Source organism: Oncorhynchus mykiss, chromosome 30, assembly GCF_057628025.1.
Source record: "Oncorhynchus mykiss isolate SJ-2025 chromosome 30, ASM5762802v1, whole genome shotgun sequence".
NCBI lineage: Eukaryota > Metazoa > Chordata > Actinopteri > Salmoniformes > Salmonidae > Oncorhynchus > Oncorhynchus mykiss.
The window spans coordinates 17,310,001-17,322,477 of NC_143051.1; the positions used below are offsets into that span (position 1 = coordinate 17,310,001).

The 12,477-nt window shown below is 45.0% G+C and overlaps 1 protein-coding gene across 10 annotated transcripts in view; it reads right to left on the reverse strand.

The window, feature by feature from the left end:
- Positions 1-12,477, reverse strand: part of LOC110488032 (engulfment and cell motility protein 1) — a 212,112-nt gene that overhangs the window by 131,720 nt on the left and 67,915 nt on the right. For all 10 annotated transcript variants that reach the window (XM_036970712.2, XM_036970713.2, XM_036970710.2 and 7 more), the window contains one exon: positions 3,303-3,446. In XM_036970712.2, the coding sequence (XP_036826607.1) occupies positions 3,303-3,380 (78 nt within the window). In that variant the 5' untranslated portion in view covers positions 3,381-3,446. The remainder of the gene's footprint in view (positions 1-3,302; positions 3,447-12,477) is intronic.

The following is a 12,477-nucleotide window of genomic DNA, read 5'->3' on the forward strand; positions in this document are numbered from 1 at the left end:
AGAGGGGGCACTCTGTAACACTGCATGCACACACACACACACACACACCTCTTCTCTCCCTATCCTCCTGTACCCTTACCAAGGCTTCAAGCAGTTCTATTCCTCCCTCGCTCAGTCGCTCTACCTCCCCCTCCCTCTACCTGCCCCCTCCCTCACTCTACAGCCCCTCCCTCTCACTCTACCCCCCCACCCTACCTCCCCCTCCCCTCTCTTTCTCTCTACCTCCCCCCTCTCTCTCCTTACCTCCCCCTCTCTCCCCACCCCCTCCCCCTCTCTCTACCTCCCCCACCCTCTCTCACTCTACCTCCTCCCTCTCTCTCTCCCCTAACCCCCCTCTCCACCTCCCCCACCCCTCTACCTCTCTCAACCTTGCTACCTCCTCCCTCTCGCTACCTCCTCCTTCTCTCTACCTCGCTACCTCCTCCCTCTCTTTACCTCGCTACCTCCTCCCTCTCTCTACCTCGCTACCTCCTCCCTCGCTCTATGTCGCTACATCATCCCTCGCTCTACCTCGCTACATCATCCCTCTCTCTACCTCGCTAAACTCCTCCCTCTCTCTACCTCGCTACCTCCTCCTTCTCTCTACCTCCTCCCTCTCTCTACCTCACTACCTTCTCCTTCTCTCTACCCCGTTACCTCCTCCCTCTCTCTACCTAGCAAACCTCCTCCCTCTCTCTACTTCGTTGCCTTCTCCTTCTCTCTACCTCGCTACTTTCTCCTTCTCTCTACCTCGCTACCTCTTTCCTCTCTCTACCTCGCTACCTCTTTCCTCTCTCTACCTCTTTCCTCTCTCTACCTCGCTACCTCTTTCCTCTCTCTATCTCCTCCCTCTTTCAACCTCGCTACCTCCTCCCTCTTTCAACCTCGCTACCTCCTCCCTCTTTCAACCTCGCTACCTCCTCCCTCTTTCAACCTCGCTACCTCCTCCCTCTTTCAACCTCGCTACCTCCTCCCTCTTTCAACCTCGCTACCTCCTCCCTCTTTCAACCTCGCTACCTCCTCCCTCTTTCAACCTCGCTACCTCCTCCCTCTTTCAACCTCGCTACCTCCTCCCTCTTTCAACCTCGCTACCTCCTCCCTCTTTCAACCTCGCTACCTCCTCCCTCTTTCAACCTCGCTACCTCCCCTCTCTCTACCTCGCTACCTCCTCCCTCTCTCTACCTCCTCCCTCTCTCTACCTCGCTACCTCCTCCCTCTCTCTACCTCGCTACCTCCTCCCTCTCTCTACCTCGCTACCTCCTCCCTCTCGCTACCTCCTCCCTCTCGCTACCTCCTCCCTCTCGCTACCTCCTCCCTCTCGCTACCTCGCTACCTCCTCCCTCTCGCTACCTCGCTACCTCCTCCCTCTCGCTACCTCCTCCTTCTCTCTACCTCGCTACCTCCTCCCTCTCGCTACCTCCTCCCTCTCGCTACCTCCTCCCTCTCGCTACCTCCTCCCTCTCGCTACCTCCTCCCTCTCGCTACCTCGCTACCTCCTCCCTCTCGCTACCTCCTCCTTCTCTCTACCTCGCTACCTCCTCCTTCTCTCTACCTCGCTACCTCCTCCTTCTCTCTACCTCGCTACCTCCTCCCTCTCTACCTCGCTACCTCCTCCCTCTCTACCTCCTCCCTCTCTACCTCGCTACCTCCCCCTCTCTCTCCTCCCTCTCTCTACCTCCCCCTCTCTCGCTACCTCTCCCCTCTCTTTACCTCGCTACCTCCCCCTCTACCTCACTACCTCTCTCTCTTGCCCTACCTCCCCCCTCTCTCTCTACCTCCCCACTCTCTATCAGTCTTGCTATCACCCCCCTCTATCTCTACCTCCACCCTCTCTCTCCCTGTCTAGAGCATCCTCACCAGCCTCTCAGAGCTACAGTAGCTATTTCTCTCTCTTTAGCATGTGCTGTACACAGATCAATTCTCAGACACTAAAAAACAAATGTTTGGGTAGAGCAGCAGAGTTACACACACACACACACACAGTGTTGCTATGTGATAGAGAGGCAGCAGCTCACTCTGTAGAGGCTCTAGTCTCAATGAGCTCCAGAGCACTGAGCTCGCTGCTAGTCTCAATGGGCTCCAGAGCACTGAGCTGGCTGCTAGTCTCAATGGGCTCCAGAGCACTGAGCTGGCTGCTCGTCTCAATGGGCTCCAGAGCACTGAGCTGGCTGCTAGTCTCAATAAGCTCCAGAGCAGTGAGCTGGCTGCTCGTCTCAATGGGCTCCAGAGCACTGAGCTGGCTGCTTTAACACATTCATTGGGTGACTCAGTCAGCAATAGAGGCAGGCAGGAATATTCTGCAGGGCCTAGGCTGCAAACAGAGGCCACACAGAGGAGAGAAAGAGGGAGGAGAGGGGAGGGAGGAGAGTCGAGAGAGGGAGGAAGAGAAAGAAGTGTGGGCATGTTTTCACAGTTAAAACAGCTTGGCTGAAAATGCATGCATCTCTCAGTAGCACCTAACTCCATGACAGTGTACATTGTCAGTAACAGAGTAACAATTACATTTACAGAGATGATATACCTAGAGGTGTAATTTGTGCTATAGGTGTCTCACATTTCACATCGAACGTGTGACAGGACACCTTGTGTACATTGCCCTTTACATCAGTGGATGTGTACATTATAATCCACAACAAAGGATTACTGTGCTGTGTTGCAGCCACCCAGGGTAAACTACTAGCTCAGGGGTACAGTAGGAGATAGAGGTGAAATAGAGGTGACAAACCCTGATCCTGACTGATTTCTGCATTACCTTGATGGTTGCATCCCAAATGGCACCCTATGAGTCCTGGTCAAATGTCGTGCACAATAAAGGGAATAGAGTACCATTTGGGATGCACACTAGGTGAATTCTTCATCTTCCTAACCACTAAGAGCCATTGACGGCAGGAGTGCATTCATGTATTTGTACTGCTCTAATTACGTTGGTAACCAGTTTATAATAGCAATAAAGCTCTGGGGTTTGTGGTATATGGCCAATATACCACAGCTAACGGCTGTATCCAGGCACTCCACATTGTGTTTTGGATAAGAATAGCCCTTAGCCGTGGTATATTGGCCATATACCACACCCCCTCCTGCCTTATTGCTTAATTATAACATAACATTATTAAGCCTTGTCCTGGACTAAAAAGCATGCTCAATTGAGAATCTAGGTCCGGAAAACTAGGCTCTATGAGTGCAACTGACGTCTGCACTAATCTGAGTCAGGCAAAGGACTAGCAATGCGTAGGATTGTCACCAATGGTTTTGAGACAATAGGTGAAAGTAGTACTGCTTATTATTATTGGGAAATTGGCCCCTCTTTTTCATCGGGCACTGACCTGGTCTATCTCCATGAGCTTTGGGAAGGCCCCCGGCCACTCGATGGCCACCTTGACGATATCGGAGGGCGGTGGCATGATGGCGGTGGAGGGGGTGTGGAGGTGCCTCTCACTGTCTCACTGCTGAAGAGCTCTCATCCAAACCTGGAGGGAGAGAAACAGACAGAGGAGGTCATGTTAGTGAATGGACAGCATAGAGTAGAACAGACTACAATAGATTAGAATAGAATTCATAACAACCTCAGCAGGTGTTGCTCCTGAACCCAACCTCAGCAGGTGTTGCTCCTGAACCCAACCTCAGCAGGTGTTGCTCCTGAACCCAACCTCAGCAGGTGTTGCTCCTGAACCCAACCTCAGCAGGTGTTGCTACTGAACCCAACCTCAGCAGGTGTTGCTCCTGAACCCAACCTCAGCAGGTGTTGCTACTGAACCCAACCTCAGCAGGTGTTGCTCCTGAACCCAACCTCAGCAGGTGTTGCTACTGAACCCAACCTCAGCAGTTGTTGCTACTGTACCCAACCTCAGCAGTTGTTGCTCATGAACCCAACCTCAGCAGTTGTTGCTACTGAACCCAACCTCAGCAGGTGTGGCTAATGAACCCAACCTCAGCAGGTGTGGCTAATGAACACAACCTCAGCAGTTGTTGCTCCTGAACCCAACCTCAGCAGGTGTTGCTACTGAACCCAGCCTCAGCAGCTTATCTCCAGTGGCCAGGTTGTGTGTCGTGCTTGGCTCTTGGTGATGAGAGCAGCGGTGTGACATACATGGCAGGCAGCATCAGAGGTGTTACAGGCTTGAGGAGCATTAGCAGGCAAGGACATACAATTCCACATATACACCTCACAAAATCACATATACACCTCGCAGACAGACACATAGAGAGAGAGAGAGAGAGGGGGAGAGAGAGAGAAAGGGGGAGAGAGAGAGAGGGAGAGAGAAAGGGGGAGAGAGAGAGAGAGAGAGAGAGAGAGAGAGAGAGAGAATTATATCTTCCCTGGCTTTCTAAGACAAGACTGGTTAAGCTGCTGTCTCCACTCAGAGAAGTCCAGAGGACCGGACAGACTTCTGAGGCAGGCAGCACTTCCTAGTGTTGGGCGGTATCCAGATTTTCAGATTTTCATACAGTCGTACCATTTCTGTACCATACAGGGATATACAGTATTAGCTAGCAAGTGGCGCTATTATTATTTTTTATTATATAAAACAATTATATACATTACCAGTCAAAGGTTTGTCCACACCTACTCATTCAAGTGTTTTTCTTTATTTTACATTTTTACATTGTAGAATAATAGTGAGACATCAAAACTATGAAATAACACATATGGAATAAAGTAGTAACCCATTTATTTTTCAACAAATCAAAATATATTTAGATTTTAGATTCTACAAAGTAGCCACCTTTTAACTTGATGACAACTTCGCACACTCTTCGCATTCTCTCAACCAGCTTCACATGGAATGATTTTCCAACTGTCTTGAAGGAGTTCCCACATATGCTGAGCACTTGTTGGCTGCTTTTCCTTCACTCAGCGGTCCAACTTATCCCAAACCATTTCAATTGGGTTGAGGTCAGGTGATTGTGGAGGCCAGGTCATCACTCTCCTTTGTCAAATAGCCTGTAAACAGCCTGGAGGTGTGTTGGGTCATTGTCATGTTAAAAAACTAATTATGGTCCCACTAAGCGCAAACCAGATACGATGGCGTAACGCTGCAGAATGCTGTGGCAGCCATGCTGGTTAAGTGTGCTTCCAATTCTAAATAAATCACTGACAGTGTTTCCAGCAAAGCAATGCCAAACCATCACACCTCCTCCTCCATGCTTCATGGTGGGAACCACACATGCGGAGATCATCTCTTCACCTACTCTACATTTCACAAAGACACAGCGGTTGGAACCAAAAATCTCAAATTTGGACTTATCAGACCAAAGGACAGATTTCCACTGGTGTAATGTCCACTGCTCGTGTTTCTTGACCCAAGCAAGTCTCTTCTTATTATTGATGTCCTTTAGCAGTGGTTTCTTCACAGCAATACGAGCATGAAAGTCCGATTCACACAGTCTCCTCTGAACAGTTGATGTTGAGGTGTGTCTGTTACTTGAACACCATGAAGCATTTATTTGGGCTGCAATTTCTGAGGCTGGTTTGAACTTATCCTCTGCGGCAGAGGTAACTCTGGGTCTTCCTTTCCTGTTGTGGTCCTCATGAGAGCCAGTTTCATCATGGTGCTTGATAGTTTTTGCAACTGCACTTGAAGACACTTTCAAAGTTCTTGAAATTCTCCAGATTGACTGACCTTCATGTCTTAAATGTAATGGACTGTCATTTCTCTTTGCTTATTTGAGTTGTTCTTGCCATAATATGACTTAATATTTTACCAAATAGGGCTATCTTCTGTATACCAACCCTACCTTCTCAAAACAACTGATTGGCTAAAAGGCATTAAGGAAAGAAATTCCACAAATTCACTACTAACAAGGCGCACCTGTTAATTGAAATGCATTCCAGGTGACTACCTCATGAAGCTGGTTGAGAGAATGCCAAGAGTGTGCAAAGCTGTCATCAACGCAAAGGGTGGCTACTTTGAAGAATCTCAAATATAACATCTTTTTTGATTTGTTTAACATTTTCTGGGGTTACTACATGATTCAATGTCTTATTTCATAGTTTTGATGTCTTCACTATTATTCTACAATGTATACAAATAGTAAAAATAAAGAAAAACCCTTGAATGAGTAGTGTCCAAACTTTTGACTGGTACTTATACTGTATATACAACAACAAACAAAATCCACATTTTTTTACGTTACAGCCTCATATTAAAATTGATTAGATTGTTTTCCCTCATAAACCTACAAACATTACCCCATAATGACAAAAAAATTATAATGAAAATATCACATTTACATAAGTATCCAGACCCTTTACTCAGTACTTTGTTGAAGCACCTTTGACAGCGATTACAGCCTTGAGTCTTCTTGGGTATGACGCTACATGCTTGGCACACCTTTATTTGGGGAGTTTCTCCCATTCTTCTCAGGAGATACTCTCAAGTTATGTCAGTTTGGATGGGGAGCATCGCTGCACAGCTATTTTTAGGTCTCTCCAGAGATGATCGGGTTCAAGTTTGGGCTCTGGCTGGGCCACTCAAGGACATTGAGAATTGTCCCGAAGCCATTCCTGTGTTGTCTTGGCTGTGCGCTTAGGGTCGTTGTTCTGTTGTCGCTGTACTTTTCTCCATTCCATCTTTTACTGAGGAGTGGTTTCCATCTACCATAAAGGCCTAACTGGTGGAGTGCTGCAGAGATGGTTGTCCTTCTAGGAGGTTCTCCCATCTCAACGGAGAAGCTCTGAAGCTCTGTCAGAGGAAACATCAGAATCGTGGTCACCTGTCTGACCAAGGCACTTCTCCCCGAATGCTCAGTTCAGCCAGCTCAAGGAAAAGTCTTGGTGGATACAAACTTCTTCCATTTAAGAATGATGGAGGGCACTGTGTTCTTGGGGACCTTAAATTCTGCAGACATTTTTTGGTACCCTTCCCTATATCTGTGCTGACACAATCCTGTCTCTGAGCTCTACGGACAATTCCTTCGACCTCATGGCTTGGTTTTTGCTCTGATATGCACTGTCAACTGTGGAACTTTATATAGACAGGTGTGTGCCTTTCCAAATCATGTACAATCAATCGATTGGACTCCAATCAAGTTGTAGAAATATCTTAAGGATGATCAATGGAAATAGGATGCACCTGAGCTTAATTTCGAGTCTCATAGCAAAGGGTCTGAATACTTATGTAATAAGGTATCAGTTTTTTATTTTTAACACGATTACATTTTTTTTAATAAGTCTATAACGCAACACAATTTGGACAAATGGAATGGGTCTGAATAGTTTAAATATATACAGTTGAAGTCTGAAGTTTACATACACTTAGGTTGGAGTCATTAAAACTCGTTTTTCAACCACTCCACAAATTTCTTGTTAACAAACTATAGTTTTGGCAAGTCGGTAAGGACATCTACTTTGTGCATGACACAAGTAATTTTTCCAACAATTGTTTACAGACAGATTATTTCACTTATAATTCACTGTACCACAATTCCAGTGGGTCAGAAGTTTACGTAAACTTAGTTGACTGTGCCTTTAAACACTTTGCAAAAGTCAAGTAAATTATGTCATGGCTTTAGAAGCTTCTGACAGGCTAATTGACATCATTTGAGTCAATTGGAGGTGTACCTGTGGATGCATTTCAAGGCTTAACGATGGCTTAACGACAACAAAGTCAAGGTATTGGAGCGGCCATCACAAAGCCCTGAACTCAATCCTATAGAAAATTTGTGGGCAGAACTGAAAAAGCGTGTGCGAGCAAGGAGACCTACAAACTGACTCAGTTACACCAGCTCTGTCAGGAGGAATGGGCCAAAATTCACCCAACTTATTGTGGGAAGCTTGTGGAAGGCTCCTCGAAACGTTTTGAAACAAGTTAAAAAAATTAAAGGCAATGCTACCAAATACTAATTGAGTGTATGTAAACTTCTGACCCACTGGGAATGGGATGAAAGAAATAAAAGCTGAACTAAATCATTCTCTCTAGTGGTGATCCTAACTGACCTAAGACAGAGAATTTTTACTCTGATTAAATGTCAGAAATTGTGAAAAAAAGGAGTTTAAATATATTTGGCTAAGAGGTATGTAAACTTCCGACTTTAACTGTATATATTTGTACAACAACAAAAAAAGACAAAATTATATATATAATTTAATGAAAATTGTTTTATGTTTCATAAAATAAAACATACAATTATATATATATATGTATTTTTTGTTGTTGCTCAAAACAATTTAGGCAACAAGGATCTTGATCGAGGAGGGGATTGAATGTCTCTGCTGTAACCAAGAAGCTTGAACTTGACATCTAGCCACTTAGATAACTAAATGCATAGCTGGAGTCCTGAGCTGGATATAATTTATTTGACACATGTTAGATTTCTTATAGACATAATTCACTTATAGTAAAAGCAGTGGCATTGCACTACTTTTGGCCCCCAATCCATTGGTCCTGGTCAGAAGTAGTGCACTATATAGATCACACACTACTAGTGAGCCATTTGGGGTACAGACACTGTAGATATACAAAAAAAAACAGCAAAGCAACACCATGTATTATTCAGGACTTCTGTCTGGATCTTGATGGCTTGGACCATCTTCACTCCTGGATGAGAAGCTCCTTTACATATTTAATCCTCTTTCATAATACATGGATCCAGTCTCAGGGTCGACTCAAGGGTGGCGTCCCAAATACCACTCTATTCCCTATGAGGTGCACTACTTTAGACCAGGGTCCAGTATAGAGCTCTGGTCAAAAGTAGTGTACTATATAGTGAAAAGGGTCCCGGGGCTCTGGTCTAATGTAATGCACTATAAAGGGAATAGGGTGTCATTTGGGACGCAAGCAAAGAACACATCTCGATGGCTGCACTAGAGAATAGGGTGCCATTTCAGACACTGCCAATGTATGTAGCCTTTGTGTCTCTCGCTCCCCATGCACTGTTTATTCTTAAGACAGTAGTCATGTCATCTGTCTGGTCTGGTGTGGTGTTGTGTGACTGAGTGACTCACCCCAAAATAAATAAGCACAGCCCTTGTTCAGGGCCTGTTGCCATGGGAGCCATGACTTCAGTAGACACTAGCTAGCTGCATCTTTATTTCCATCCAGGGTGTGTCACACAGTCACCTTTTCTTTGTTGTGACATGAACTTCCCAAAATTCATAAAAACCAAAAGCATTATTTTTTTGCGATATTAAAATAAGTCTGAGGGAAATTTTGGACTCGGTTTAAACATTGGAGTGTATGTATAATGAGAACTTTGAGGAACTTTGCCTTCAGTGTGTGTGTGAGTCCTTCCAGACCTGCAGCTGTCCGTATTGTGTTGATGAAACCAGGCTCCTCACTAAAAACACAGACTCTCTCTCTCTCGCTCGCTCTCTCTGTCCGTTCATGCCTCTCCCTTCTTTAGGCTCATTCAGAGAAAATTGTGTTTTGTCCTCTGTTCTAGGAAAGAGGAAAGGGAGGGAAGCGGAGAGAGAAAGACAGAACACAGGAGGCAAAAATAGAAGAGCATTGTCTTGATGAGCACAAGCTGCCCTTTTCACTTTGGGTATAGGAGCATAGCGACACGCACGCACACCACAACTCATCTTCAGGAGGATGCGCGCGCACGCACACCAAAACTCATCTTCAGGAGGACGCGCACCGAAGCAATAGTGCCTTCCCTTTGTAAACAGAATGATGCATCAACACTGCCTTTAGTGTTATAAGATGACCGTTTTCACATACAGGCAGAAAACTAGAGCCTTCGTGGGAGTGATGTGTTTATTTATAGATATACAGAAAACTAGAGCCTTCGTGGGAGTGATGTTTATTTATAGATTTACAGAAAACATCACTAGAGCCTTCATTGGAGTGATGTGTTTATTTATATACAGGAAACTAGAGCCTTCGTGGAAGTGATGTGTTTATTTATAGATATACAGAAATCAAAGCGTCTTCGTGGGAGTGATGTGTTCATCTATAGATATACAGAATACTAGAGCCTTCGTGGGAGTGATGTGTTCATCTATAGATATACAGAATACTAGAGCCTTCGTGGGAGTGATGTGTTCATCTATAGATATACAGAATACTAGAGCCTTCGTGGGAGTGATGTGTTCATCTATAGATATACAGAATACTAGAGCCTTCGTGGGAGTGATGTGTTCATCTATAGATATACAGAATACTAGAGCCTTCGTGGGAGTGATGTGTTCATCTATAGATATACAGAATACTAGAGCCTTCGTGGGAGTGATGTGTTCATCTATAGATATACAGAATACTAGAGCCTTCGTGGGAGTGATGTGTTCATCTATAGATATACAGAAATCAAAGAAGCAGCAAAGCAAGATAAACTGTGTGTTTTCGTGCGCAAGCGAGTGTTTGTGCATTTGCATGTGTGAGCTCTGGTCAAAAGTAGTGAACTATATAGGGAATAGGGTGCCATCTGGGATGCAGGACCCCATCATCCTTCCTCTCTCATCACAGAGGGATATGGTAAACAGTAACTCTAGTGGAGGGGATTCTTGGTAGAGGAGAGGGGTAGTCAGGGCTGCCAGGAACACTGGAATTCTGCTCTGGGTTAACTTATAGGCTGCACTGGGCTACACAGCAGTAAGCCAATCAAGATTCACTATGTGTGTATGTGTTACCCTGGAGGAGGTAGTTTTATTTTTCTCCACTTTACAATGCAAATTGTGGATTGTTATAGAGCAAACGGTTGTGAAAGGTGATCATGTCCTTAAGCCTCGGTAATATGTAGACCATACAAAACAGCTCTGCCAGAGAGGATAACTACAGAGACACGAGAGGGCAAGTCTCTCTCTCCCTGTCTTTATAGAAAACATTAGGGATAGAAATGTAATCTGAGAGACACTTGCAGCAAGGAGGTCACACCACTAAAGCGACCCGTTACTCCACTGGGTTATTATGGACTCGGAAAGAGTGAAATTGCACCCCCCCAAAAATCACAAATCACCTCAAGGACCTGAAAATCAATCTCACGCCAGAAGGTCACAACTGGGAGAACAAAGGCATCAACAAAGGAGGCGGTAAAGAGAGAGAAGGATTTGATTTGTTGGACAGCAGAAAGTGTCGGGTTTCTGCTCAAATATTTATGAGGAAACATAAGAAGTCTTGTCCTCTGCAGAGAGGAAGGAAGCCGATAGAAAGTGGAAGAGAGAGGGGAGGGAGGGAGGACAAGAGAGAAAAGAGAAAGGAAAGAGGAGTGAACCTGTACACCCATATTGAAAAACAAAAATTGAATCAAAATCTAATTTTATTTGTCACATGCACCGAATACAACAGTGAAATGCTTACTTACTAGCCCATAACCAACGATGCAGAAAATACCTAAAAAAAAGTAAGAGGGAAAAGTAGCAAATAATTAAAGAGCAGCAGTAAAATAACAATAGCGAGGCTATGTACAGAGACAATGTGCGGGGGCACCGGTGTCGAGGTAATTGAGGTAAAATGTACTTATAGGTAGATTTATTAAAGTGACTATGCATAGATAATAACAGAGTAGCAGCTACGTAGAAATGGGGGGGGGGGGGGGGGGGGGGGCAATGCAAAGAGTCTGGGTAGCCATCTGATTATATGTTCAGGAGTCTTTTGGCTTGGGGGTAAGGCTGTTAAGAAGCCTTCCTCAACGTGATCAAGACAAAAGGAGTTGATTGTGGACTACAGGAAAAAGGAGGACCGAGCACGCCCCAATTCTCATTGACGGGGCTGTAGTGGAGCCGTTTGAGACCTCCAAGTTCCTTGGTATCCACATCACCAACAAACTAACATGGTCCAAGCACACCAAGACAGTCGCGTAGTCTGCTCATGCTTTGTTGATTTCAAAAAAGCTTTAGACACAATTTGGCACAAGGGTCTGCTATATAAACTGATGGAAAGTGGTGTTGGGGGGTGTTTCCTCAGAGCTGTGGAGTGAGACAGGGATGCAGCTTCAACATATACACTATAAGGCACTGAATAAATATATAAAAGCAACATGCAACAATTTTAAGGATTTTAATGAGTCACAGTTAATTGAAGGAAATCAGTCAATTTAAATAAATAAATAAATAAATTAGGCCACATGACTGGGAATACAGATATACATCTGTTGGTCACAGATATCTTTAAAAAAAATTAGGGGCGTGGATCAAAAAACCACCATTTGCCTTATGCAGTGTGACATCTCCTTCGTATAGAGTTAATCAGCCTGTTGATTGTGGCCTGTGGAATGTTGTCCCACTCCTCTTCAATAGCTGTGCGAAGTTGCTGGATATTGGTGGGAACTGGAACACGCGGTCTCACACGTCGATCCAGAGCATCCCAAACTTGCTCAAATGGGTGATATGTCTGGTGAGTATCAAGGCCATAGAAGAACTGGGATATTTTCAGCTTCCAGTAATTGTGAACAGATCCTTGCGACATGGGGCTGTGCATTATCGTGTTGGTGGTGAATGAATGGCACAACATTGGGCCTCAGTATCTCGTCACGTTATCGCTGTGCATTCAAATTGCCATCGATAAAATGCAATGGTGTTTGTTGTCCGAAGCTTATGCCTTCCCACATCATAACCCCACC